Source organism: Phocoena phocoena, chromosome 14 (genome assembly GCF_963924675.1).
Source record: "Phocoena phocoena chromosome 14, mPhoPho1.1, whole genome shotgun sequence".
In the NCBI taxonomy this organism is placed as follows: domain Eukaryota; kingdom Metazoa; phylum Chordata; class Mammalia; order Artiodactyla; family Phocoenidae; genus Phocoena; species Phocoena phocoena.
In genome coordinates this window covers 59,028,083-59,054,169 of record NC_089232.1, presented here as the reverse complement: position 1 = coordinate 59,054,169, position 26,087 = coordinate 59,028,083, and the positions used below count along the sequence as shown (strand labels likewise).

The 26,087-nt window shown below is 41.6% G+C and overlaps 1 protein-coding gene across 1 annotated transcript in view; it reads right to left on the bottom strand.

The window, feature by feature from the left end:
• Positions 1–9,053: 9,053 nt before the first annotated feature.
• DHX57 (DExH-box helicase 57) overlaps positions 9,054–26,087 on the bottom strand; it is a 46,582-nt gene continuing 29,548 nt past the window's right edge. The window contains exons 16-23 of the mRNA XM_065890935.1: positions 25,120–25,396; positions 20,633–20,728; positions 20,466–20,549; positions 17,216–17,353; positions 16,477–16,551; positions 14,824–14,958; positions 11,414–11,614; positions 9,054–9,760 (exon numbers count right to left, since the gene is read on the bottom strand). Of these exons, the coding sequence (XP_065747007.1) occupies positions 9,617–9,760; positions 11,414–11,614; positions 14,824–14,958; positions 16,477–16,551; positions 17,216–17,353; positions 20,466–20,549; positions 20,633–20,728; positions 25,120–25,396 (1,150 nt within the window). The 3' untranslated portion in view covers positions 9,054–9,616. The remainder of the gene's footprint in view (positions 9,761–11,413; positions 11,615–14,823; positions 14,959–16,476; positions 16,552–17,215; positions 17,354–20,465; positions 20,550–20,632; positions 20,729–25,119; positions 25,397–26,087) is intronic.

Below are 26,087 nucleotides of genomic sequence, written 5' to 3'. Positions count from 1 at the left end.
CTGTTAACCTTATGGGGATTCCCTTGTGTGTTATTTGTTGTTTTTCCCTTGCTGCTTTTAATATGTTTTCTTTGTATTTAATTTTTGACAGTTTGATTAATATGTGTCTTGGCATGTTTCTCCTTGGATTTATCCTGTATGGGACTCTCTGTGCTTCCTGGACTTGATTAACTATTTCCCTTCCCATATTAGGGAAGTTTGCAACTATAATCTCTTCAAATATTTTCTCAGTCCCTTTCTTTTTCTCTTCTTCTGGAACCCCTATAATTTGAATGTTGGTGTGTTTAATGTTGTCCCAGAGGTCTCTCAGACTGTCCTCAGTTCTTTTCCAACTTTTTTCTTTATTCTGCTCTGCAGTAGTTATTTCCACTATTTTATCTTCCAGGTCACTTATCCATTCTTCTGCCTCAGTTATTCTGCTATTGATCCCATCTAGAGTATTTTTCATTTAATTTTTTGTATTGTTCATCGTTGTCTGTTTCATCTTTAGTTCTTCTAGGTCCTTGTTAAATGTTTCTTGCATTTTCTCTATTCTGTTTCCAAGATTTTTGGATCATCTTTACTATCATTATTCTGAATTCTTTTTCAGGTAGACTGTCTATTTCCTCTTCATTTGTTACGTCTGGTGAGTTTTTATGTTGCTCCTTCATCTGCTGTGTGTTTTTCTGTCTTCTCATTTTGCTTATCTTACAGTGTTTGGGGTCTCCTTTTTGCAGGCTACAGGTTCGTAGTTCCCGTTGTTCTTGGTGTCTGTCCCCAGTGGCTAAGGTTTGTTCAGTGGGTTGTGTAGGCTTCCAGGTGGAGGGGACTAGTGCCTGTGTTCTGGTGGATGAGGCTGGATCTTGTCTTTCTGGTGGGCAGGTCCACCTCTGGTGGTGTGTTTTGGGGTGTCTGTGGACTTATTATGATTTTGGGCAGCCTGTGTGCTAATGGGTGGGGTTGTGTTCCTGTCTTGCTTGTTGTTTGGCATAGGGTGTCCAGCACTGTAGCTTGCTGGTCGTTGAGTGACTCTGGGTGCTGGTGTTGAGATGGAGATCTCTGGGAGATTTTCGCCATTTGATATTATGTGGAGCTCGGAAGTATCTTGTGGACCAGTGTCCTGAAGTTGGCTCTCCCACCTCAGAGGCACAGCACTGACTCCTGGCTGCAGCACCAAGAGCCTTTCATCCACACGGCTCAGAATAGAAGGGAGAAAAAGTAGAAAGAAAGAATTAGAAGTAGAAAGAAAGGAGGAAGGAAAGAGGGAAGGAAGAAAAAAAGAAAGAAGATAAAATATAATAAAGTTATTAAAATAAAAAATAATAAGAAAAACATTAAGAAAACAACAAAGGAAAAACGGACGGATAGAACCCTAAGACAAATGGTGGAAGCAAAGCTATACAGACAAAATCTCGCACAGAAGCATACACATACACACTCACAAAAAGAGGAAAAAGGGAAAAAATCATAAACCTTGCTCTCAAAGTCCACCTCCTTAATTTGGGATGATTCCTTGTCTATTCATGTATTCCACAGATGCAGGGTACATCAAGTTGATTGTGGAGATTTAATCCGCTGCTTCTGAGGCTGCTGGGAGAGATTTCCCTTTCTCTTCTTTGTTCTCACAGCTCCCGGGGTTCAGCTTTGGATTTGGCCCCGCCTCTGCGTGTAGGTCTCCGGAGGGCGTCTGTTCTTTGCTCAGACAGGACAGGGTTAAAGGAGCCGCTGATTCGGGGGCTCTGACTCACTCAGGCTTGGGGGAGGGAGGGGTATGGATGCGGGGCGACCCTGTGGCAGAGGGCAGCGTGACGTTGCACCAGCCTGAGGCATGTGTTCTCCCGGGGAAGTTGTCCCTGGATCCCGGGACCCTGGCAGTGGCGGGCTGCACAGGCTCCCCGGAAGTGGGTGTGGATAGCGACCTGTGCTCGCACACAGGCTTCTTGGTGGCGGCAGCAGCAGCCGTAGCGTCTCCTGCCCGTCTCTGGGGTCTGTGATTTTAGCCGCGGCTCATGCCCGTCCCTGGAGCTCCTTTAAGCAGCGCTCTTAATCCCCTCTCCTCGCGCACCAGGAAACAAAGAGGGAAGAAAAACTCTCTTGCCTCTTCGGCAGGTCCAGACTTTTCCCCGGACTCCCTCCCGGCTAGCCGTGGCGCACTAACCCCCTGCAGGCTGTGTTCACGCCGCCAACCCCAGTCCTCTCCCTGCGCTCCGACCGAAGCCCGAGCCTCAACTCCCAGCCCCGCCCACCCTGGCGGGGGAGCAGACAAGCCTCTCAGGCTGGTGAGTGCTAGTCGGCACCAATCCTCTGTGCGGGAATCTCCCCGCTTTTCCCTCCTCACCCCTGTTGCTGTGCTCTCCTCCGTGGCGGCTCCGAAGCTTACCCCCTCCGCCACCCGCAGTCTCCGCCCGCGAAGGGGCTCCTAGTGTGTGGAAACCTTTCCTCCTTCACAGCTCCTTCCCACTGGTGCAGGTCCCGTCCCTATCCTTTTGTCTCTGTTTATTCCTTTTTCTTTTACCCTACCCAGGTACGTGGGGAGTTTCTTGCCTTTTGGGAGGTCAGAGGTCTTCTGCCAGCGTTCAGTAGGTGTTCTGTAGGAGTTGTTCCACATGTAGATGTATTTCTGTTGTATCTGTGGGGAGGAAGGTGATCTCCACGTCTTACTCTTCCACCATCTTCCCCTCGTCCTCTCTAGATAATTATTGATTGATATGTATTTATTTCCATTTTAAACCTTGTTTTCCCATTGATTTTATATTTCTTCTTTGTCCTTTTTTTCTTTTTGTTTTTCCTTTTGTGGTTTGATGATTTTATTTTGTATTATGCTTATGTTCTGTTCTTTTTGGTTTTTGTGAATCTATTGTGTTTTTGATTTGTGGTTGCCCTGTTTTTCAAGTATGTTAACCCTTTCCTGTATCTACTTGCTTTACACTGGTAGTCATATAGACTTAAACACAATCTAGAAAAAAAAATCTACATTTTCTTACTCTCCTCCCCCACATTTTATGATTTTGATGTCCTCTTTTGCATCTTCATGTTCATCCTTTTGCTGTTCATTGTGATTATCATTGCTTTCACAGAAATTTTTTGATGTTTTAAAAAATCTGTGTACTGGCTTAAAGTGATTTACTTTCTAATTGTGATTTTCTCTTTCTTATAGGCTCTTGCTTTTCTATTTAGAGAAGACCTTTCAGTATTTCCTTTAGGATAGGTTTAGTATTGCTGTATTCTTTTAGTTTTTGCTTGTCTGAGAAATTCTTTATCTCTTCTTCTATTCTAAATGATAACCTTGCTGGGTAGAGTATCTCAGGTTGCAGATTTTTCCCTTTCAGGACTTTGAATATGTCTTGCCACTACTTTCCAGCCTGCAACATTTCTGTAGAGAAATCAGCTGATAGCCTTATGGGGGTTCCCTTGTAATTAATTCTTTGTTTTTCTCTTGCTGTGTTTAGAATCCTCTATTCATCTTTAACTTCTGCCATTTTTATTATAATATATCTTGGTGTAGGTCTGTTTGGGTTTATCTTGTTCAGAACCCTCTGTGCTTCCTGTATCTGGATATCTATTTCCTTCTTTAGGTTTGGGAAGTTTTCAGCCATAATTTCCTCAAATACATTTTAAACCCCTTTTTCTCTTTCTTGTCTTTCGGGGATCCCTATTATGTGTAGATTGACATGCTTTATATTATCCCATAGGTCTCTTAGATTGCTTTCATTTTTAAAAAATTTTGGTTGCTGTCTGCTGTTCTAATTGGATGATTTCCATTATTCATCTTCTAGATCACATATTCATTCTTCTGCATTATTCATTCTGCTATTTATAGCCTTTAGTTCAGCTTTCTTCTCTTTAAATGAATTCTCTAATTTTTCTTGGCTTCTCCTTATAGTTTTTAGTTCCCTTTTACAGTAATCTGCATTTCTGTTGATAGCCTTTCTTAATTCTGTCAGTATTTTCATTATCTCCTTTTTGGGCTCGGCGTCTGTTAGACTGAAGAGGTCTGTTTTATTCTTTCAGGGGAAATCTCTCGATCTTTTAATTGGGAGTGGTTCCTGTTCCTTCTTCATTTTACTTATATTTCTCTTGCTCTATGAGTTTAGGGGAAACAATTATCTACCGTGGTCTTGGAGGGCTATTTTTATGTGGGAATGTTCCTGTGTAGCCTGTGTGGGTTTAGTATTTAGTGGTGCGAGGGCTGTTTTTAGTATGGGTGGCTGTCGCTTCTTTCTTCATTGTATACTGGCCGTTATCCCCTTGATAGGAGGTGTGAGTGATGTCGTGGTGACCAGAGCCTGCACTGGATATTGAGCAGGCCTTCCTCCTTGTTCTGTGGTTGTCACTGCCCTGTCAGGAGCAGGGTCTGCTCCCTAGTTGATGGAGTAGAAGCTGCCAGGTCCATTCTGAGCTGAGTTTCTAATCTGTGGTGCAAGGTAGGTGGGATTGGAGCACTCCCATTGGGAGAGGAGCCACTGAGTATTCCTCTGCTGGAGCTGTTCACCCGTGGCTGTGCTCTGTTGTGTCACCTTTCACAACCCGTTGTGTGGGCTCACAAAGTACACTGTTGTTGGCATTGCCCTTGGCCCCACGGCCACCGTATGCTGGTGGTTGGCCCTGGTGCCTCTCAGGCTTTGTTTTCACAAGGCTACCAGCACAAATCCACTGAAGCCGGTCCTAGGACTGCAGTAGTCACGCACCTGGGCCCGCTATGGGAGCTGTGTAGGCAGCTGAGACCCTGACCCAGCCCAGCCCCTGCATGTACATGCCCACAAAGCCCATAGCTGCTAAGGCCAGACCTGTCCCAGCTGCGAGAGCACCCGTTGTCCATGTGGATGTTCCGCAGGTGCTGAATTCACAGAGCTGCCTGAACCTCTTGTTTCAGCGTCACCACGTTTGGTAGGTCTGCCTTCCTGGCCCCTGAGGGCCTCAGTGCCCTCATTCAGGAAACGCTTTCCCCTCCCCTTAGTCCTTTTTCCCTCACCACTTTTCCCTCCCCTTTGTCCCTTTCCCTCTCCTGAAATCTCTCTACTTCTCCTCTCTCTGTCCTCTCTTCTTTCCTGAGAGAGTGGACATCAGGCAGCTACAGCATCACTCCTCTCAGCTTGTGAGACCTGCTCCCTCTGGCAGGTAACAGCTCACATTGGCAGATGACAAGCAGAGCAGGGAGAGGCTCCTTTCACACTTTGCAGATCTCGGTCCAGCAGTCTCTCCCTGATGGGAGATTTCTGAGAGAAATAGATTTCAAACCTCATATCATGTAGGGTCTGGAAGTACCATTGTCCCAATATTTTCTCCTTTATTTTCCTGCCACCAAGAGAAGTCCCATTGGGAACAGGCTGAAAAGGCAGATTTCTATATACTGGTGTATGCGTGGGTGAGTCCCACCTGTGGGTCAGAGTCCCACAGACAACATACAGCTGGCTGGTTTCCAGGCTTGATCATCCTGGTGGGCAGTGGACAGGGTGCTGCCACCTTCACTGGCCCTTTCTGGAAGTTTACAGGTTGGTGCCTGGATACCCACAGGGAGTGGGTTGAAACTGCAATCTCTCTCTTTTTTCAGTCTTTTCTGTCCCTATGTTACCGACCAGGGTTCTTGGCCTCCTTAATCAGTAGAAATTGACAAGAGGCCAGACAAGAAATTCAAGCAAGGCTTTATTGGGGCTCCCCTTGCTCACTCCCTGAGGGGTGCAAGCTGGTCCCTTACGTGGGGCTGAGGGTAGGGGCGCGGGTCCAGGGGGCGGGCCAGAGGGGTGGCTTAGGTGGTCTGCTCACCCCCTTGGTGGTGCCGTGTGCAGGGGGCATGTGCACTACCCTGCTTTTGCTCCTGACACCCTGCTTTTGTTGGGATTTTTGTCTTCTTGTATCTTGATCATAATTTCACCAACTGCTCATGAACACAGTTATTTTTAGTCCCTTATAGTTGTTGTTTTATTTTGTTGCTTGAGGAGATGTTTGTCCAGGTGCAAGCACTGCAGCAAACGGTCCCAGGTCCCAGCCTATCTCACTTTCACAAGATCTTATTTTATGATAACCTCTAAGGGACATATTCAAACCATTGCCTAGAAAGAAAAAACAATGATCATGCCTATAGATCCACAGGCTGCATGATTTGATATACTTTTATCCTCCCCATTCTATTATCCGAGCAGTTTAAAGGCCAAAGTTCATTACTTGTCAGCGAGTTTGAATGGTAACATTCAGATATGGAACTTGAGGAAGACAAAGCTAATGTTTTATCAATCTCACCCCCTCTGTAAGTGTTGAGATAGTCTCATTTCCTGAGAACTTCCCAATTACATGTACTACAAAACAGCAGTGCAGACTAATTTTGTAGTGAGTATTTCATTAATATTGTTCCCTAACTAGATTCCAGTAAAACAGATATTTAAGAAAACATTTACAGAGTTCTCCATAAAATTAACATTAAATTCTGACCATCTTGTTGGGGCTCAGAAATCCAGTTCCACCTTGAAATACTACTGTATTCTGACTTTAATCAAAAAGAAACAATCCTATTTCATTTCTTATTTCATAATTTTAATGATGAGCTTAAAGAAATTTAGTTTGGGGGTGAGGATTTCCTTATGAATGCCTTCAGTCAAGGCTTTCCAACCTTTTTCACATTCTGGCACATCTACAGGATGATAGGGTTTGTGCATTTTTTGTATTTTTGGTTGAATTACAGTTAGTTTACAATGTTGTGTTAGTTTCAAGTGTACAGCAAAGTGATTCAGTTATACATATATATACTTTTTTAGATTCTTTTCCATTATAGGTTATTACAAGATATTGAATATAGTTCCCTGTGCTGTACAGTAGGTCGTTGTTAACCTATTTTATATATAGTAGTGTGTACATGTTAATCCCAAACTCCTAATTTATCCCTCCTCCCCACGCCCACCCCACCCAACCTGGCTATCCTCTTGATAACTATGTTTGTTTTCCATGTCTGTGAGTCTGTTTGTTTTGTAAATAAGTTCATTTGAATCACTCTTTTAGATTACACACATAAGTAATATCCTATGATATTTGTCTTTCTCTGTCTGGCTTACTTCACTTGGTATGATAATGTCTAGGTCCATCCATGTTGTTCCAAATGGCATTATTTCATTCTTTTTTATGGCTGAGCAATATTCCATTGTGTCTATATACATCACATCTCCTTTATCCATTCAATCTGTTGATGGATATTTAGGTTGTTTCTGTGCCTTGGCTCTTGTAAATAGTGCTGCTATGGATTTGTGCATTTGTGTGTGGCTGAAAGTAACCAGCCCAGCACGGCTTCCCTGAGAGAGCAGTTTCTCAGCACTCTGAATGGAAAGTTTTGTTATTAACTACCTTGCAGCTGCGTGCTCTGCTGCAAACTTGCATTCAAACCTGCAGGTCCACGTGGGCAGATGGCTCTAGTTAGGGCAGCATGAGCTCTGCTATAGCACCAACAGTCAAAACTGGTTTGAAAAAAACTTGTTTAGAGGGTTAGTGCAGTTTTCTCTTTCATTTCTCCTAAATGTCCCAGCCTAATCGGTTTCGTAATGTAAGCCTTGTTTCAAGAGCAAGTCAGAACTTGTATACTGTGGGTGCTTTGCATATGTATGTTATTTAAAGTGATGATATGAATTAATGCCTTTTTTTTTTTTTTTGTGGTTCGCGGGCCTCTCACTGCCGTGGCCTCTCCCGTTGCGGAGCACAGGCCCCGGACGCGCAGTCCCAGCGGCCATGGCTTACGGACCCAGCGGCTCTGCGGCACGTGGGATCCTCCCAGACCGGGGCACAAACCCGCGTCCCCTGCATCGGCAGGTGGACTCCCAACCACTGCGCCACCAGGGAAGCCCGAATAAATGCCTTTTAAAAACACTGCTTAGAGCCTAAGCTCTTTAAGTGCACCGAAGCTTAAACACACTTCAAAATGACTGTTTTGGACAGTTTCAGTGGTTTCCTGAGAACTTAAATACCTTGAAAAGTGAACATCCTTCAGTGAGGTGGTTTTGTTGAGTTATTGTGAATTCCATGTATAGTGGGAAACCTGTAGTGACTTTCTACCTGAGGACTACCGAAATACAGGAATACTTTTTCCACCCAGCTTTTTGGGATTCTTCTTAATCACACTGAAAAATGTCCAGGGAAAGTATAAATATATATATACTTTTTTTTTCAGAATGCTAGTGCCCCACTACCCTAAGTGGTGGTTGAAAATAACAGTCCCATGGAAGGTATTTTTATGGCTGTAAACCTGACACTAGTATGGCAACCTTTTCTACCTTAACCATGCCAACTCTGTTCTGAGAATACCATTAAAATTCTCCTTCGGGTAATGTGAAATGTGGCCATTAGATCCAGGTGAGTTCATAAGACAGAGTTCATAAGATTCCTAAATAGAAAACCTACAAGAGAATGAAAACACCCAGACTGTTCTGCTTTTAAGAATAAGTGTGGGGGGCTTCCCTGGTGGCGCAGTGGTTGAGAGTCTGCCTGCGGATGCAGGGGACGCGGGTTCGTGCCCCGGTCCGGGAGGATCCCACATGCTGCGGAGCGGCTGGGCCCATGAGCCATGGCCACTGAGCCTGTGCGTCCGGAGCCTGTGCTCCGCAACGGGAGAGGCCACAACAGTGAAAAGGCTGCGTACGGCAAAAACAAAAACAAAAAAAAGAATAAGTGTGGGGTTTCCCTGCTGGTGCAGTGGATAAGAATACACCTGCCAATGTAGGGGACACGGGTTCGAGCCCTGGTCCGGGAGGATCCCACATGCTGTGGAGCAACTAAGCCCGTGTGCCACAACGACTGATCCTGCGCTCTAGAGCCCGCGAGCCACAACTACTAAGCCCACGTGCCGCAACTACTGAAGGCCACGTGCCTAGAGCCCGTGCTCTGCAATAAAAGAAGTCACTGCAATGAGAAGCCCGTGAACCACAACGAAGAGTAGCCACTGCTCGCCGCAACTAGAGAAAGCCTGTGCACAGCAATGAAGACCCAACTCAGCCAAAAATAAATAAATAAATTTATTTAAAAAAAAAAAAAAGAAAAAGTGTGTTATGGATAAAACCAGCTCACATTCTGATAACAAATAAGTGCTCATTAAGTTTGGTTTTTTTTAAGCTGAACTTTAATGAGTAAAAATCCCTCACGAATGAAGTTTATGTAATGGCCTATAGCCGAAATGAAATTTTAATTTTTCTTGCTCACATGATTTTTTTTCCTTCTCTGTTCTGACTTCTTTCAGTTGAGCCTTCATGACAGAAAAAAAAACAATTGATATTTCTCCTCATGCCCTTTATCTCACCCCAGTAAAAAGCAGGAGAAAAATAATACATAGATTAAAACAGAATTGTATTAAATATTCACTTTCCTGTTAATCAGATGAATTTCATTCATTCCAGGGCAGTCAGAGAGAAAAATACAGGCAAGTTGGTTTTCGAACTCACATCGACACTCCAAATTGTGCTGGGAATGCCCACTGCTTGGTTAGAAGTACTTAGTGTGGAAAATTTCCCTAAAGGTGTGCGTCGCCTCAGCTGACTTGGCAGTGCCTGCCCTGGGCTCCTTCACCAGGGCAGCCCCATCGCGGAGCTGCAGCTCGAGGTAGAGGTGCTGCCGTCACTTCCCAGCTGCGCAAGCAGGTGAGTAGCAAGCACTCTCCCGAGCCTGGTCTTTATTGTGTGGTGACAAGTTTCACAATCATGCTGATGATCCGTGACCCTCGAGGACAGGTACACAGATCTATGCTTGGGTTTTTTATCTTATCCTGGAGAAGCTGGTCAAGTTCGCAGCGAAGTTCCTTTACTAATTCAGCCACCTAAAATGAAAGTTGCAATGTAAGCAGTGCTTGGACCAACAGGGGAGGAAAGGTTATTAAAGGAAATTCTCCAGTTACGATTATCATTATTCTAGATTTCTGCTATTCTAATTCCATGGTGGGGGAACTAAACATTTTTTTCTGAAACTGCTTCTAAAATTTCTTGATGCAATTATAGGAACATACACTCAATGTCAGCTCTGTAATATATTAAGTGGGGTCCATTTTAAAAAGCCTCCTCTCTCACATCTCATTTAAAGAAAAGATTAAATCGGGAAATATGGCTTTTATATAGTGTGCTCCATATTAAAGCTTGGTCGACTTTTACAGTTTGCTCCGAGAGGAGAAGCAGGAAAATGGAGAATTAAAAATGGCAGATGTTAAACCAAAAAAAATCTCTTTAACTTTGGAATTTGTCCGCTTTTGTTGGGGACAGGGTTGGGAGACAGCCTCCATGTTTTACGGCGGTTTGCCTGTGCTGACGCAGTGCCGCTGTGCGTGTCTTGCCAGCATCTGTTCGGCTGCTGCTCCGCTGTCTGGCAACCCTGCGGGGTGGACTCTGTCTGCATCACGCAGGCTCACGCCATGTGCCCTGCCAGAGTGAATGGTTCAGGTGGTCCGGGCCTTAGAGGCCATGACATTCTTCAGCCACAGGAGTTGGTTTAGGAGAGGAGGTTTGCTGGAACTTTTAGGAAAGAAGCGTTCTGTCTTCCCTTTTGGACGGTATATGCTGCACGGACGTGACCCAGGAGCCGCTACAGCCGTCCTGCTACCACAGGGCCAGACGGGCTTGTGCTGTTGAGCAGCTGAATCAAACCAACACTGCCTGGCCCCCCCCCCCGACCTGCACTGTCCGCGCGGCTAACTCCTGACCACACGAACTGTGCCTGATCCGAATCGAGATGCGCCGTGCGCACAAAATACACACCAGGTTCTGAAGACTTAGTATGAAAAAAGAGTATAAAAGTCTCAATTGTTTATATTGATTACATGTTGAAATTAAAACCTTTTAGATGTTTTCTGTTATATAAAATATTAAAACTAATTTCACCTATTTACTTTTTTTTTAATGTGGCTACTAGAAAAGTTATTAGGTATGTGGCACATATATTTCTCCTGGACTGTGCTGCTTCAGACTTTAAAGGGAATTAACTGTAATGTTTGAGTTGGTGTTTCTGCCTCCTGCAATAGAAGATTTCTAAGAGATGCAAATATTAAAAATTTTTATATCTTAAATATACTCCCCCTTAAACGTTTTCTAGAGACTCCATATAGTAAATAATCGAGACATTTTTTTATTGGTGGTTGTGGAATCAGGGTGATTTTTACTTAGTTCTGCTCATCTATATTTTGGTTTTCTTTGAACTTGTATTTGTATAACAATTAGGAAGTGCCAACACCTCCCTCATAGCTTCTGTCCGAAGCCTTTCACACCGACTGTCCTGGGCTTCCCCTCCTGTGCTTCCTGAACTCTTACTAAGGCTCCCCCACTGGCCTCACTTCAGCCTCAGTCTTGCTTAGTGTCCCCTGCAGACCCATCATTCACTCTTACTCAGCTCTGTGGTCCTTGTTCCCTGAAGAAATGCTCTGTACTTCCTATTATCAGAGCCCCTCATGGCCTGAGTCTCGTGCGACAGACTCGTTCTCCCTTACCTGATGCGATGCTGCTGCAAAACGGATCCAACCGTCATCCAAGGAGACAGTGAACTCTCCCCTTTGGAGCTGCACATTCACTTGTCCTCCTCCGAACAAGACCAGCGGGTACACAGACACCATGCTGCAGTCTCGGATGAACACCCGACTAGTTTTGATCTTCTCATGGTACAGCAGGTAGGGGCTGTCAAAGTGTCTGACCTGAAACATAGGACAGTTATGTCACGGGCAACATAAGGGGAACTCCACCAGTCCCAGGGATTTAATCATCACCTGTCCAATGACTCCCAAAATTACCTTCAGCCTGTAGGTTCCCCTGAGCTCCAGCCTTGTATGTGCAACTGCCTACTTGATGTCTGTACTCGGACATCTAACAAGCATCTCAGACTTGTGTTCAAAAGGAATTCTCAATTTCCCCCTCCTTGTGGTGTTCACTGTCTCATTAAATGATACTCCCATTCACCCAGTCTGCACCCAGTTGCTCAAGCTCCCAATTTGGGAGCCATCCTTGATTGCTCTCTCTCCCTCACTCCATCTATATCATCACTAAGTCCTGTCAGCTGTTTTCAAAATACATGATGAACTGACAGATTCTCACCACTTCTACAGCTACCACCTCATGCAAACTGTCATCTCATACAGACCACTGCAATGGCTTCCTATGTACCTGCCCTTTTGCACCTTCACAGTTTCTTTTCCATACAGAGGCCACAGTGATCTTTGAAAAACCAGTTAGGGCTCAGAACCCTCCAGAGGTTTCCCAAGGATAAAATCTCAGATCCTTCTGTGGATCCTACACGACCTGATCCCTGCCCACTTGTCCCAACTCATCTACCACTTCCACCCCTAACCATCCCCTCCATTTGCACTGGCTGCCTTCTTGCATTTCCTGGGACACACCAAATATGCTCCCATCTCATGGTCTTTGCACTTATTTCCTCAGCTTGGAATGTCCTCTCTTTAGATACCTGCATGACTTGCCCTTCACTTCATTTAGGATCTGCTCAATTGTTTTCTCCTGAGAGTTCTTCCCTGGTCACTCTATGTAAAGTAGCCCCTCTTGGGAGGTAGAGGGATAAATTAGGAGTACGGGATTAATACTGATATTCACCACGGTATATAAAAGATAAATAACAAGGATTACTGTATAGCACAGGGAACTATATGCAATATCTCGTAATAACCTATAGTAGAAACGAATCTGATGCTATATACCTGAGACTAACACAATACTGTAAATCAACTATAGTTTAAAAAAAAAAAGCCCCTCTTGTGTCACTCTCGATCTCTTACAGTTTTATTTTCCTTCATAACATTTGTCATTAACCTGAGATTATTTGTTTACTTATTCCTTGCCTGTCTTCCCCATTAGAATGTAAGTTCCCTGAGGGCAGAGACCTTGTCTCCCTAGCTCATCCGCTGTCCTCCATGGCCTGCAACAATGCCTGGCACAGAGAAGGTGCTAGCAGATACTGAGTGGATGCATGAATGACTTGGATTCACTGAAGAAATGTCATGGTAAACGCAGGAGAGGACGAGTGGAGGTAACTTGGGCCCCCGGTTCCCAAGTACACATGCAGCCAAGAGGGCAGATGACTTCCTGGTCCTCAGACTCTCCTGAGCTTAACAGTTCTTTTCATGCTTTGCTGACACTTTACCCAGTAGTTTCACAGGTTGACCAGCCCTAACACTTCAAACTCTCTTCCTGCAGTCTCCTTTTCTCTTTTCCTCCTTCATCTCTTTATCGAGATGAAGCTTTATTGAGCATCTGCTTTCAGCTATGCTGGCTAGGCACCGTGCTAGACATCAAGAAGGCAGAGATGAATAAAATTCAATTCCTGTCTTCAGGAATTTTACAAGTCCATGAATGAGACATACCATAAGCTATAAAATAATGTGATAAGTACAACAGTGGAAAAATGCACACTATACAGTGACGGAACAGAAGTAAGGAGCAACTTGGAGAGGGACACTGGGAAAGGGATATATGATGGGAGCGTGGAGAATAAGTAGGAGCCTGCTGGGGAATCAGAATGCCATTCCAGGCATAGAGGACAGTGTGTCCTGTGTCATGGCACCGGGGGACACTGTTGGTAGTCTGGTATTGCTGGACCATAAAGAATGATAGGAGTGGGCAGGGGACATGGGCTAAGAAGGGGCTAGATGTGAAGGGTCGTAGGAGAGTTTACAGTAGACTCCATCTATGAAGAGTTTCAAGCAAGGGTATGACATGATCAAATGTGTGTTTTGTAAAGATGATTCTGGCAGCAGTAGTATAAAAGGTTGGAGAGAGAAAGCACCAGAAGTAAGATTAGTACTTCAGGCAAGAGACAGATATTTGGGGTTTGAACTGAGGAAATGGCAGCAGGGACAAAAGAAGTAGGCAAATCTGAGACATGTCAAAAGGTGGAAGTGTTGGGACCTGGTGACCAATTAGACTGGCATCAGGAGAAAAGAAGCAGGGTCCGTGTGACTCCAGGGTTCTGATTTGGATGGTCCCATTTCACCAAGACAGGGAACACAGAGGAGTGAATTCAGAGATAATGAGTTTGATTTTTCAGCTTTTGAGTTTGAGGTGACTAGAAGGCATCCAGGTGGTGATTTCCAGCAAGACAGCTCAGAAAGAAAAGCCCAGGACGAGAGAGAGAGAGATTTGGGGTCTGTGTCAGCATGTAGGTGGCAGTTAGAACCACGATGTTGTGCCCTGGTGGTTCAGGAAGATCCTGTGCACTGTAATAGAGCAAGGCCAGAACCACGATTTCAGAGTCAGGAAGAGAATCCGGTAGAGGGGCTCGGGGGGAGGACCAGTGCGAGAGAAGAAAGTGGTATTTCAGAAGCAAAAAACATCAAAGATAGTGTCAAGAGGTAGGGAAGTCAGCAATGTCAAAAACTTCATGAGTCAAGAATGATGAGAGCCAGGGAATTTGTTCCCTATATTTGACAACTAGGAGGTTATTCATGACTTCTGATGAATTTAGTGGAGGGGTGGGAGCAGAAGCCTCCCAGCAATTGGCTGAAGGAAGGAGGAGAGCTGAGGAAGTTGGATCGACAAGCACAGGTCATGGCCTCTTAAGGCACAGATGGAGTGAGAGAATTACATCATGACCTCTTAAATCACCACCACAAAGAAACAATTTTATATCTGAAAGCAGGCTTAACAGCTCAGTTCCAGTACATCTGTGCTTATTCATCTTTCCCCAAGTCAGTGATGCGGCTAAAGACAGTGAGTGATAGAACAAGGTTTGGCTGAAGTGAAGGGACTGTTTCTCACCCCAACAGCAAGGCTTTGCACTGCATGGTCCACTTGCACTCAGATTTTTTCAATACTAAATACTACAGTACTACACAATTCGCACTGGTTGAATCTGTGGATGTGGAACCTGACTGTAAGTATACCCAGCCATCCTGACCTGGTAGTTCACTGATGAAGGGTGAATGTGTACATATCCATCGTTCTTGGTGACAAACTTCAATTCCTCTGATTTCGGTTGCATTCTGACAGCTCCGGTACTGGTCTTCTGAAATTTCCCTTCTGGGCTTTTCACCTAAACAACAGGTATTTGTTAAAAAAAAAAAAAAAAAAAAAAAAATATATATATATATATATATATATATATAAAATACGTATTTCCATTGTAGGATCTAGCCCTTGACAAAAGTCTTGTTTGAATGCCCTTGTTGCTGCTTCCCTCTCTCTGTTTCCTTTTGGAAGCAGTGTAAGCATGCTTCCTTTTTCTTTTTTTAACCATGAGGAGGTGTGGATGTAAATGTAGTTCTGGGTGACTATACCACACACCAGCCACATGGGGGAGAAACCACGTTGATGTTTCAGGTCTGCCCTGATTATCAGGGAAAGAGATTCAGCTGGCAACACTGGACCAGGAATCTGCTGACAATTCCAATACCAAGCCAACATTTCCAAATGAATTTTTCAAAATAGTGAAAAACAGATTGTTTCACACAAAAAAATGAAAAGTTTATGTGCACACACACACACCTCCATATTTACTGTAGAAAATAACATTATTACTATATAACACAGGGAACAATATTCAATATTTTGTAATAACCTATAATTCCTGTAATCCCATGATTAAGAAATAACTAACATTAATGTTTGACATATATCATTTTAGTTTTCTGTTAGATTTATATTTATATATAGAAATAAATATATATGTATTAAAACTAATATAGGATCATTTTCTATAAATATTTTCCTAAAACATACTTCTCAGTGGCTATATAGCACCTCACTGTCACATCATCATCACCCAAAGTCCATAGTTTACATTAGGGTTTACTTTTGTTGTTGTACATTCCGTGGGTTTGGGCAAGTATGACATGTTATCTATCATTATGGTACCATGCAGAGTATTTTTACTGCCCTAAACATCTTCTGTGCTCTGCTTATTCATCCCCCTCACCCCTAATTTTTTAAGTGTTTCCACAGCTTTTCTCCAAATGATTTTTTTTAAAGTAAATTTCAAATGATTTGAAAAGCATACAAGCACTAAGCAAAAATAAGCCATAAATGAATCAGGAGACATCAACTGAACATTTATCAAAAAGTTAAGTGAGAAAAAAAAAAAAAATTGAGAAATGCTTCAGTACTCTGACAAATTCACATTCTAAGTCTGACAAAGTCCGACAGTACATTCAGGTAGGGTTTCCAGGAGAGGGGGATCATAGGCGGTCCCATGACAAGGCACTGACTTGTTCTTATTTTAGTCCAGAGTAGAGGGCATAAGGGAAATTGTAGTAGAATCAAATTTCTACCTGACATAGGTTAGTTATGCACAGACTGGCTGACAGTGACATTTATGTCCATTTTAATTCCTGGAATGTCATAATGTCAGAAGGATTAAAAAGGCACCTTATTTTATACAACAAATGTGTTCTTGAATGATGTATCAACACATCTGGGGACCTGAAGAATTGGAAATATATACTATGCTCAAAAGGCTGTGTGTGTGTCTTTAAAATGATTAATGCGCATGTCTTACATCCCTTGGCTAAAATCAAACAGGAAGTGGGAGGACCCAGGAAAAATGTTTCCTTACCTGCACTACATTTGGATACAGAGCAGCACACAGCATTGCTGATATCAACTTGGGGTTCTCAGCATTTGAGTTAGCCTGTGAGAAATACAGCATTAATCTTTTAAGTAATGTGGCTATTTCTGTCTATCCCTGGAAATTATTATATTTCTCTTGATTTCTAAAAAGCATCTCATTTCTATCACTTTGCCAGAAAGATTATTTCTAAGTAAAAAAAAAAAAAAAATCTACTGGACCACATTCACACAGTACCCATTCCAAGAAGTCCACAATTACTTTCTAGATCTCTGCAGAGCAGTTACAAAGCCAGTGTTCCTAAGGATCGGTCGAGAGAAAGATTCTGGTTCATGAGATGGTCACAATTTCCAGAAAGTACTAACTGTACTTAGAACAGAGTGGCATCAGGTTTCATCTTGAATTGCTCTTCTGATACTTATTACATACAAAACTATCCTGGGCTTGAAAAAGGCTGGTCTGATTAAGAAGACATTATTGGAAAGTCCGTTCTACTTCTGATGGACCTACCAAGAACCAATGTGAAATTAAAAAAAAACAAGCAACAATCAACAGAAAAACTCTTGTTTTTCTGAGTGTTAGCTGACATTTGTGGAAAGAAAATCAAGAATGCCACTAACCCACTGCTCATAGGGCTTAAGTGAACAAGGCCTACAAGTGTTCCTGAGGTAACAGACTATGAGCGTGATCATCAAAGAGAAGTAAGAACTAACTACACATTCTTTACCTCTTCTCCTGTGGCATCCAAGATACCATCTCCTCCTCCTTGGGCCCTTTTCTCAATTTCCCTTGCTCTGAGTCCCTCTTTTACAAAGCCTATATCCGATAACAGTTCCGTGAACTGTCGTTTGAGGCTGGCCATTTCCTGAAAGAAATGGAAAAAATCTTTAAGCAGGGGCATCAATTTATCAAAGGTAAGAATGACTACAAAAACGAATTAGTTCAGCGTATAGTAATGAGACTCATATGGGTTTACCAAACAGGTATGGAGATTATCTTGTCTCTTCATTCACAAAAGGGCAGTTTTCACTCATACAAACCAGCAGTGTAAAACCATTACACAGAAATTCACAAATTTCAGAAAACCCAAAGATCATTTAATTCTAGATTACGTTAAAAAAAAACCAAACCATTAATTGGATTTTGGGTAGGTCTGATTTTCCTCGCAATTCTTAGGACAGCCAAAAACGTAGTTTACTTTGTGGAACTCTAGCTCAAGGTGCTGTGACACTGTCTGGTTTTTCCTACTTCCTTTCTGCTCAGGTCCTCTTAGTGCCTTACCCGAGCCTAGAGTGGTTAGTGTTCTCTCTTAAAAGATGCAGAACACCCACCTCAGAACCTTCCCTCTTTCTCTTACTTTGTGAACTTGGCTGGCTCACATTTTCCCTACGAATAGGAATACTATTAAGTGGTTTAGATTTGGAAACCCCTTTCTGCATCTGAGCACAAGTGTGAGAATGAAAAGCACAAACCTCTGGCATCTGTTCAAATATGAGCTGTATATCAGACAATAGAAAAGCAGATAATGACAATCAAAGGAATGGAAAGCTAAGCAATGCTACCCTGTATCTGATGACAATTTAAGTATTTTCTTGGACTGTCAATCACAGATGTATAACATGGCAAAATATAACTAGGAGTTAAATATACCAGAGTTCTATTTCACGACAAGGTTTTAATATCTTAATAAAACTAATTCTAGGACTTCCCTGGTGGTGCAGTGGTTAAGAATATGCCTGCCAATGCAGGGGACACAGGTTCGAGCCCTGGTCTGGGAAGATACACATGCTGTGGAGCAATTAAGCCCGTGCGCCACAACTACTGAGCCTGCGCTCTAGAGCCCACGAGCCACGACTATTGAGCCCGGGCGCCTAGAGCCCATGCTCCGCAACAAGAGAAGCCGCCACAATGAGAAGCCTGTGCACTGCAATGAAGAGTAGCCCCCGCTCACCACAACTAGAGAAAAGCCTGCATGCAGCAATGAAGACCCAATGCAGCCAAAATAAATAAATTATATAAAAAAAAGTCGATTAAAAAAAGAAACACAAAACATTCTACAATACAATCTAAGCTGGACTTTAGTGAAGTCCAGAGGTAGCTGTTTGATGGCCCTCATAGATCACAGCAAAATCTACACACATCCTAAAGAAAAAGAATAAATTTAGTAAAAAATGTAATTTAAAAGAAATATTATTTTATACTTAAAACTCTTAATGACTCAAGAAAATATTACTGCACCTTACCTGTAAAATACCCTTTAGACCAGTGCTTCTCAACCCTGGCAGCATATCAGAACCACTTGGTGAACTCAACAACAAGGAAAATAAACATGCTCAGGCTCCACCCCTGGAGATCCAGATGTAATTGGCCTGGAGTGGAATTTGGGTATTTTTACTTTTTTTTTTTTTTAAGCTCCCTCGGGTGAATCTAATGTGTAGCCAGGATTGAAAATCATTGCGTTTGTTGTACTTAGAATAAAGCTAGAGCCTTTGTCTTCTCAAAACGCCTCACTGCAGTACACCTAAAGGCAGAGAAGAATAAAGGCAAATACTGGGATGGTTCTGAGGTCTCTTACTTCATTTTAAATAACCATTCATTCATGCATTCAATGAATTTTACTGAGCATCAACTATGTGCTAAGTACTGTTCTAGGCACTGGGGATACAGTATTGAACAAAACATAAAATCTCGGCTCTGGGGCTTCCCTGGTGGTGCAGTGGTTGAGAGTCCACCTACCGATGCAGGGGACACGGGTTCGTGCCCCGGTCTAGGAAGATCCCACATGCCGCGGAGCGGCTGGGCCCGTGAGCCATGGCCACTGAGCCTGCGCGTCCGGAGCCTGTGCTCCGCAACGGGAGAGGCCACAACAGTGAGAGGCCCGCGTACCACAAAAAAAAAAAAAAAGAAAAAGAAAAAAAATCTCCTCTCTGATGGAGCTTATGGGGTAGAGAGATAACTAGCTGTCAGGTAGTGGTAAGTACTACAAACATTAATTTTGTGTTCTATTCCAAGACATCTTCTAATATAGAAATAAAGTCCTTCCCCCTCCCGAGCCTCAAAATCTTTGAGTGAAATAGATGCTTTGTAAAGATAATGCATCATTATTATTCTGGCGCTTTTTTTTTTTGCAGTATGCGGGCCTTTCACTGTTGTGGCCTCTACTGCTGCGGAGCACAGGCTCTGGACGCGCAGGCTCAGCAGCCATGGCTCATGGGCCCAGACACTCTGCGGCATGTGGGATCTTCCCGGACCGGGGCACGAACCCGTGTCCCCTGCATCGGCAGGCGGACTCTCAACCACTGCGCCACCAGGGAAGCCCTATTCTGGCTTTTCATGCCACTTTGGAAGGCGGCCTAAAATACTGTTACAACAGAAGACAGAGCCCTGCCTGTTATTACACAGAAGATAATAAACCTTTCTTTCTCTTTCTTGTGTACTTGTTATTGACATAGTAGCCTCTGATGGACAGGAGAATTAACAAAGAAAATCTGGTTCAGTACTCAGTCTTTGGTTTTAGGGAGAGGGTAAGGGGTTTGGCGATGGTCATAGACCGCTTTGAGGATCTGATGAAGCTATGATCCCTTTCTCCAGAATAATGCACGTTATGTATAAGGGTATGACTTTGCATACAATTTCAGGGGCTTATGGATCCGGGTTAAGAATGTTTGGTATAACTATGGAAAAAACTGACTTCCAGTAAGCAGTAATCTTCAGAGTGCCTATATTCCCCTAGCCTCCACAGAAGTTAAACACAGATTCACTGCAAAGAGGAAGAACAGATCAGTTGAAAGGTTCAGCACAAAAGGCCTGATGTCATAGTTCAGGAGTCTGTTTTACCCAGGTGGTAAAGCCAAGCGTATTCCAAAAATAACATTTTCAATGTCAAGGCAGGACAAGCAAGATAAAGTTGCAACACCCTCTGGTGCGCTACTACAATAGAAAATGAATGAAAACAAATTTCCACAGAAACAACTCACCTGAAGAACTCTTCCTGACAAGAAGTTTTGTCTGCAGTAATTATAACTTGCACGCATACCTTCTTTCGTACTTAGCTGCCATCCCTAAATTTTGGAGAAAATCAAAATGTTACTGTCTTTAGTGCCAACTCTGGTAATAAACCTCAGCTATTAGGTTGTATGCTTACCTTATATGCTCGTAGAAGGGCCAGATAATCACTGTTTGCAAATGCAAATTCTAGCTTTTTCTGGTTAGCTTCCTCTTTTTTATCCCAGGGAGATACCTAATGAGGAAAACCAGGTTTGAAGGACACATTTTACCCAAGGTTTCAAATGGCACTTTCCTACTGCTGAAGCCAGGTGCCTCGGGAAGTATTTTGTGTGGAACAGAGTACACAGTGGGTGGCTGGTTAAAAGTAATTATGGTGGTTAAGTGCCAAGCTAACAGTCCTACTTGTCCTTGTGAGTCCATCTGCCCACCCGAAATAACCTCTACTGGGTCTTTTACTTCCTAGTGGCAAGATGTCATCAAAGAGCCACTCACTCTAAAAGCTACATCTAAAATCTAAGATTCTGTTAACTCTGTGGTATCTTTATTTTACAGATTCTTATTCATCTTCTATACTTAAGTCTCCCCTATTTCTATACCCATAATTCATGTTTTTTTCCTTTTAAAAATAATGTTTACAGGTCCTCCTTTTCCCTACAAATTAGTAAAATCAGCTGAGAACTTAATTTTCACTGCTTTCTCTTGCTGCAACATACACATGTACTAAAGACACCAGCAAGAGCAAGTTACACCGAGGCCCAAGCTGTATCACACTGAAAATCATTCTAAACCAACTACGGTGCTTCTCTCTAATTTTCATATATTTGGACACCTTTATAGCTAACACAACAATAATAAAATTTTATTTTCTATTTGAAAATAAATTTTCTTCCTTTTTAGGAAGACTAGTGGGAAAAGGATTACATTTGGGAATTAACTATGTTTACAGAACCCAGTAAAGGACAGGTGTTCAGTTTTGGCTAAGGATGACATCAATATTTCTAATGAACAATTTCTGCATTCCAATAAAAGAAAACAGACAGAGGTTATTTAGATGATTTGAGAAATAGGCAATGGAGGTCTTGTTCACAATAATACTGACTGTATGTCTCTGAGCAAGCTATATCACCTAGCCTGGCCCTTGGTTTTGTCATCTGTTGTTAAATGAGGGGGCTGAACTAAGATCTTTTTGCAGATCTGTGAGTTTACAACTCCATGAAGTATAACATTAAAACTGAAGAAAATTATTACATCTATTCCCCTACCTATCTGAGATAAGCCATGGTGAAAATAAAGGAAGAGTGACACTCTACCCAATGACAGCTGAATATTCATTTTCAAGTTTACATGGAATACTTTCCAGGACTGAGCATATACTTAGCCATAAAACAAAGCTTAGTACGTTTTAAAGGACTAAAATAATACAAAGTATGTTCTTTGACCACAACAGAATGAAATTAGAAGTCAATAAAAGGAAAAAACTGGGAAACTCATAGATATGTGGACATTAAACAACACATGCCTAAATAACCAATGAGTCATAGAAGAACTAGAGAGGGAAATCAGAAAATACTTGAAATGCACCAAAACTACTGAAGACTACATGCCTAGAGCCCGTGCTCCACAGCAAGAGAGGCCACTGCAGTGAGAAGCCCACGCACCGCAGTGAAGAGTAGCCCCCGCTCGCCGCAGCTAGAAAAAGCCTGCATGTAGCAATGAAAACCCAATGCACCAAAAAAAAAAAAAAGAAAATACTTGAAATGAATGAAAATGAAGACAAAACATACCAAAACTTATAGGATGCAGCTAAAGCAGTCCGTAGAAGAAAATTTATAGCTGTATATGTCTATACTAAAAAAGAAGAAAGATCTCAAATCAATAAACTTCCACCTTAAGACACTGGAAAATGAAGAACAAACTAAAACTGAAACAAACAGAAGGAAAGAAACAAAGAGCAGAAATTAATAAAATAGAGAACAGAAAAACAGTAGGGAAAACCAACGAAACCAAAAGCCAGTTCTCTGAAAAGATCAACAAAACTGACAAACCTTTAGCTAAATTGATCAAGAAAAAGAGAGAGAAGGCTCAAATTATTAGAATCAGAAATGAAAGGGGATATTATTAACAAGCTCTCAGAAATAAAAAGGACTATAAAATACTATGTTTATATTTTAATAAATTAGGTAATTTAGATGAAATGGACAAATTCCTAGAAAAAGCAAATGATCAAAACTGACTCAAAAAGAAACAGATAATCCAAATAGACCTATAAGAAGTGGAGAGGTTGAATTAATTATAAAAAAAAACTACCCACAAAGAAAAGACCAAGTGGCTTCACTGCTGATTTCTACCAAGCATTTAAAGAAGACTTGACATTAATTCTCACAAAATCTTCAGAAAAATAAAGGAGGAGGGAACACTTCCCAAATCATTATGTGGCCAGTATTACTCTGATACCAAAGCCAGATAAAGACATCACAAGAAAAGAATACTACAGACCAATAACTCTTATGAATGTAAAATCCTCAAGACACTAATAAAAAGAACAAAGTTGGAGGACTCACACTTCCCGATTTCAAAACTTACTACAAAACTAGAGTTTTGTATTTTGAATCAAGACAGCATGGAACTGGACTAAGGATAGACATATAACTCAATAGAACAGAATTGAGAATCCAGGAATAAACCCATGTATTTATGGTCAGTTGATTACTGACAAGAATGCTAACACCATTCAGTGGGGAAAGAACAGTCTTTTCAACAAATGGTGATGGGACAACAGGACAGTCACACGCAAAAGAATGAAGCTGGATTCTTACTTCACATTATATTCAAAAACTAACTCAAAATGGACCAAAGACCATAATGTAAGAGCTAAAACTATAAAACTTATAGGAAAAAACATAAGGATAAATTTTCAAGACTTTGGATTTGGCAATGGATTCTTAACCATGACAACAACAAAAGCTCGAGCAACAAAAAACTAGATAAATTGGAATTCCTAAAAATAAAAACTTTTGTATTTCAAAGAACAGATCAAGAAAGTGAAAAAGGCAACCCATAGTATAGGAGAAAATATCTGCAAATCATGTATCTGTTAAGGAACTTATATCCAGAATATATAAAGAACTCTTATAACTCAATAATAAAAGGACAAATAACCCAGTTAAAAAATGGGCAAACTATCTGAATAGACATTTCTTGACAGATATACAAATGGACAATAAGAAACTGAAAAGATGTTTAATATCATTAGCCATTAGAGAAATACATATCAAAAACCACAAATTCACACCACCTAGAACAGTTATAAAAAAGTCAGATAATAACAAGTGTTAGTAAGGATGTGGAAAAGTTATAATCCTGATAAAATGCTGGTAGAATGTAAAATGCCACTACTCTGGAAGAGTCTGGAAGTTCCTCAAAAAGTTAAATAGTATTTGACCCAATAATTTCACTCCTAGGTATACACCCAAGACAAATGAAAACATATGTTCACATAAAAACTTGTACATGAATGTTTATAGCCAAAGGTGGAAACAATCCCAAATGTCCTTCAAGTGCTGAATGGATAAACGAAATGTGGTATACCCGTACAAAGGAATATTATTTGGCCATAAAAGGAATGAAGCACTGATACATACTATAACATAGATGACTCTTAAAAGCATTATGCTAAGTGAAGAAGCCGATCACAAAACACTATATATTATATTGTTTCATTAATACGAAATGTCCAGAAGAGGCAAATCTATGAACATAGCAAGGAGATTGGTGGTTATCTATGAATGGAGTGGATGGGGGGTTGGAGGGAAACAGGAGAGTGACAGGTAAGAGGTGGTTTTTTGTTTTTTTCACGTCTTTACTGGGGTATAATTGCTTTACAATGGTGTGTTGGTTTCTGCTGTATAACCAAGTGAATCAGCTATACATATACATATATTCCCATATCTCCTCCCTCCTTGCGTCTCCCTCCCACCCTCCCTATCCCACCCCTCTAGGTGGTCACAGAGCACCGAGCTGATCTCCCTGTGCTATGCGGCTGCTTCCCACTAGCTATCTATTTTACATTTGGTACTGTGTATATGTCCATGCCACTCTCTCACTTCGTCCAAGCTTACCCCTCCCCCTCCCCGTGTCCTCAAGTCCATTCCCTACGTCTGCATCTTTATTCCTGTCCTGCCCCTAAGAGGTTTTTTTTAATGAAGTGATTAAAAACGTTCTAAAACTGACTAGGGTGATGACTGCACAATACTAAAAACTACTGTACACTTTACATGGGTGAATTATATTTCAATAAAGCTGCTGAAAAAAGTACTCCAATGTATTTATTGTTTTTTAAAATCAGGAAGGGGCACTTTTTGCTTGCTTGCTTTTCTGGTTTTCCTATAATGAGCAAGTAAAGCAGATACATAAAAAGCACATTTAGATGACTTAAATAAGCTGGCTCTCTAGTTCTTAATCTTTATTTGGGGCATGGATTTCTTTGAGGATCCAATAAAAGTTAAGAGACATTGTGCCTGAAAGATTCACACATAATATACTCACAGGAAGAGTATTAGGGGCTCACATAACCCTGAAGCCCCCATGGTCCCCTTAGAGACTTACGGACTCCAGTTTACTTACAAAAGGAGACTTAAAAGCTAAACTCGCAGCAATGGTGAGAGCAGGATCCAAACAGCGGAAGATAGACCCAAACAGCATTAGTTTTCCGATTCTCACATCTACAGGCAGAGAAGCCAAGTGATACCCTAGAGGGGTCAGTTTTTCATCTGGAGTTAATGCTCCCAGGTCTCGTAACCGTATTTTTGAGGCACGGAGAGAATCAGCGTGCGGGGGTTCAATGAGCCGAGAGAACACAGACTGGAGATTATGAGTGCTAAACATCTCTAAAATTTTAATTCTGAAAAAAGAAAACAAAACAATTTGTCATTTTTATTTCTGGTGGGATGACACAAAGAGGTAAGCTTCTTCTGTGAATGAAAATAATTTATAATTTCCCAAATATATGCTTTCATAAACCAAACCATGCCAGTTTAAATAAATTTTTAAAAAATCTCTTATGTCTTTTACTTCTCCTAGCAATAAGTTACAGAAACACTTTCAGATTCTGAAATTTACTGAGATTCAGAATAAATTTCTCTCTATAAACTTCCAAAATGCTTTTTTCTACAACAGTGGGTTCAAATCATGAAATAAAATTCAAATGATCCACCTACTCTCTTTCCCACATCTGAAATTGCATAATAATTGTTTATAAAATTAACCTGCATTGTGTCCTGCCTTGTAACAGCTCTTGAGAAGCTATTTTAAATTATGAATTTAGGCAATTTTCGAAAGAGAAAAATCTAACATATATAAAGTTTATTTATTTCACTTATAATTCCTTTATATTTTTACTAATGTGATGGAAGCCTCTCAAAATACACCTATTGGATAAAAGAAGAGCTGTAACATCTTTGTACAAGTAACTTTTTTCCCTTTGGGTAAACATTTTATGGGCACACTCCCTCAAAATAATGACTCAGTCAAAGAGCATGGATAGTTTTATTTTATTTATTTATTTATTTATTTTGTGGTACGCGGGCCTCTCA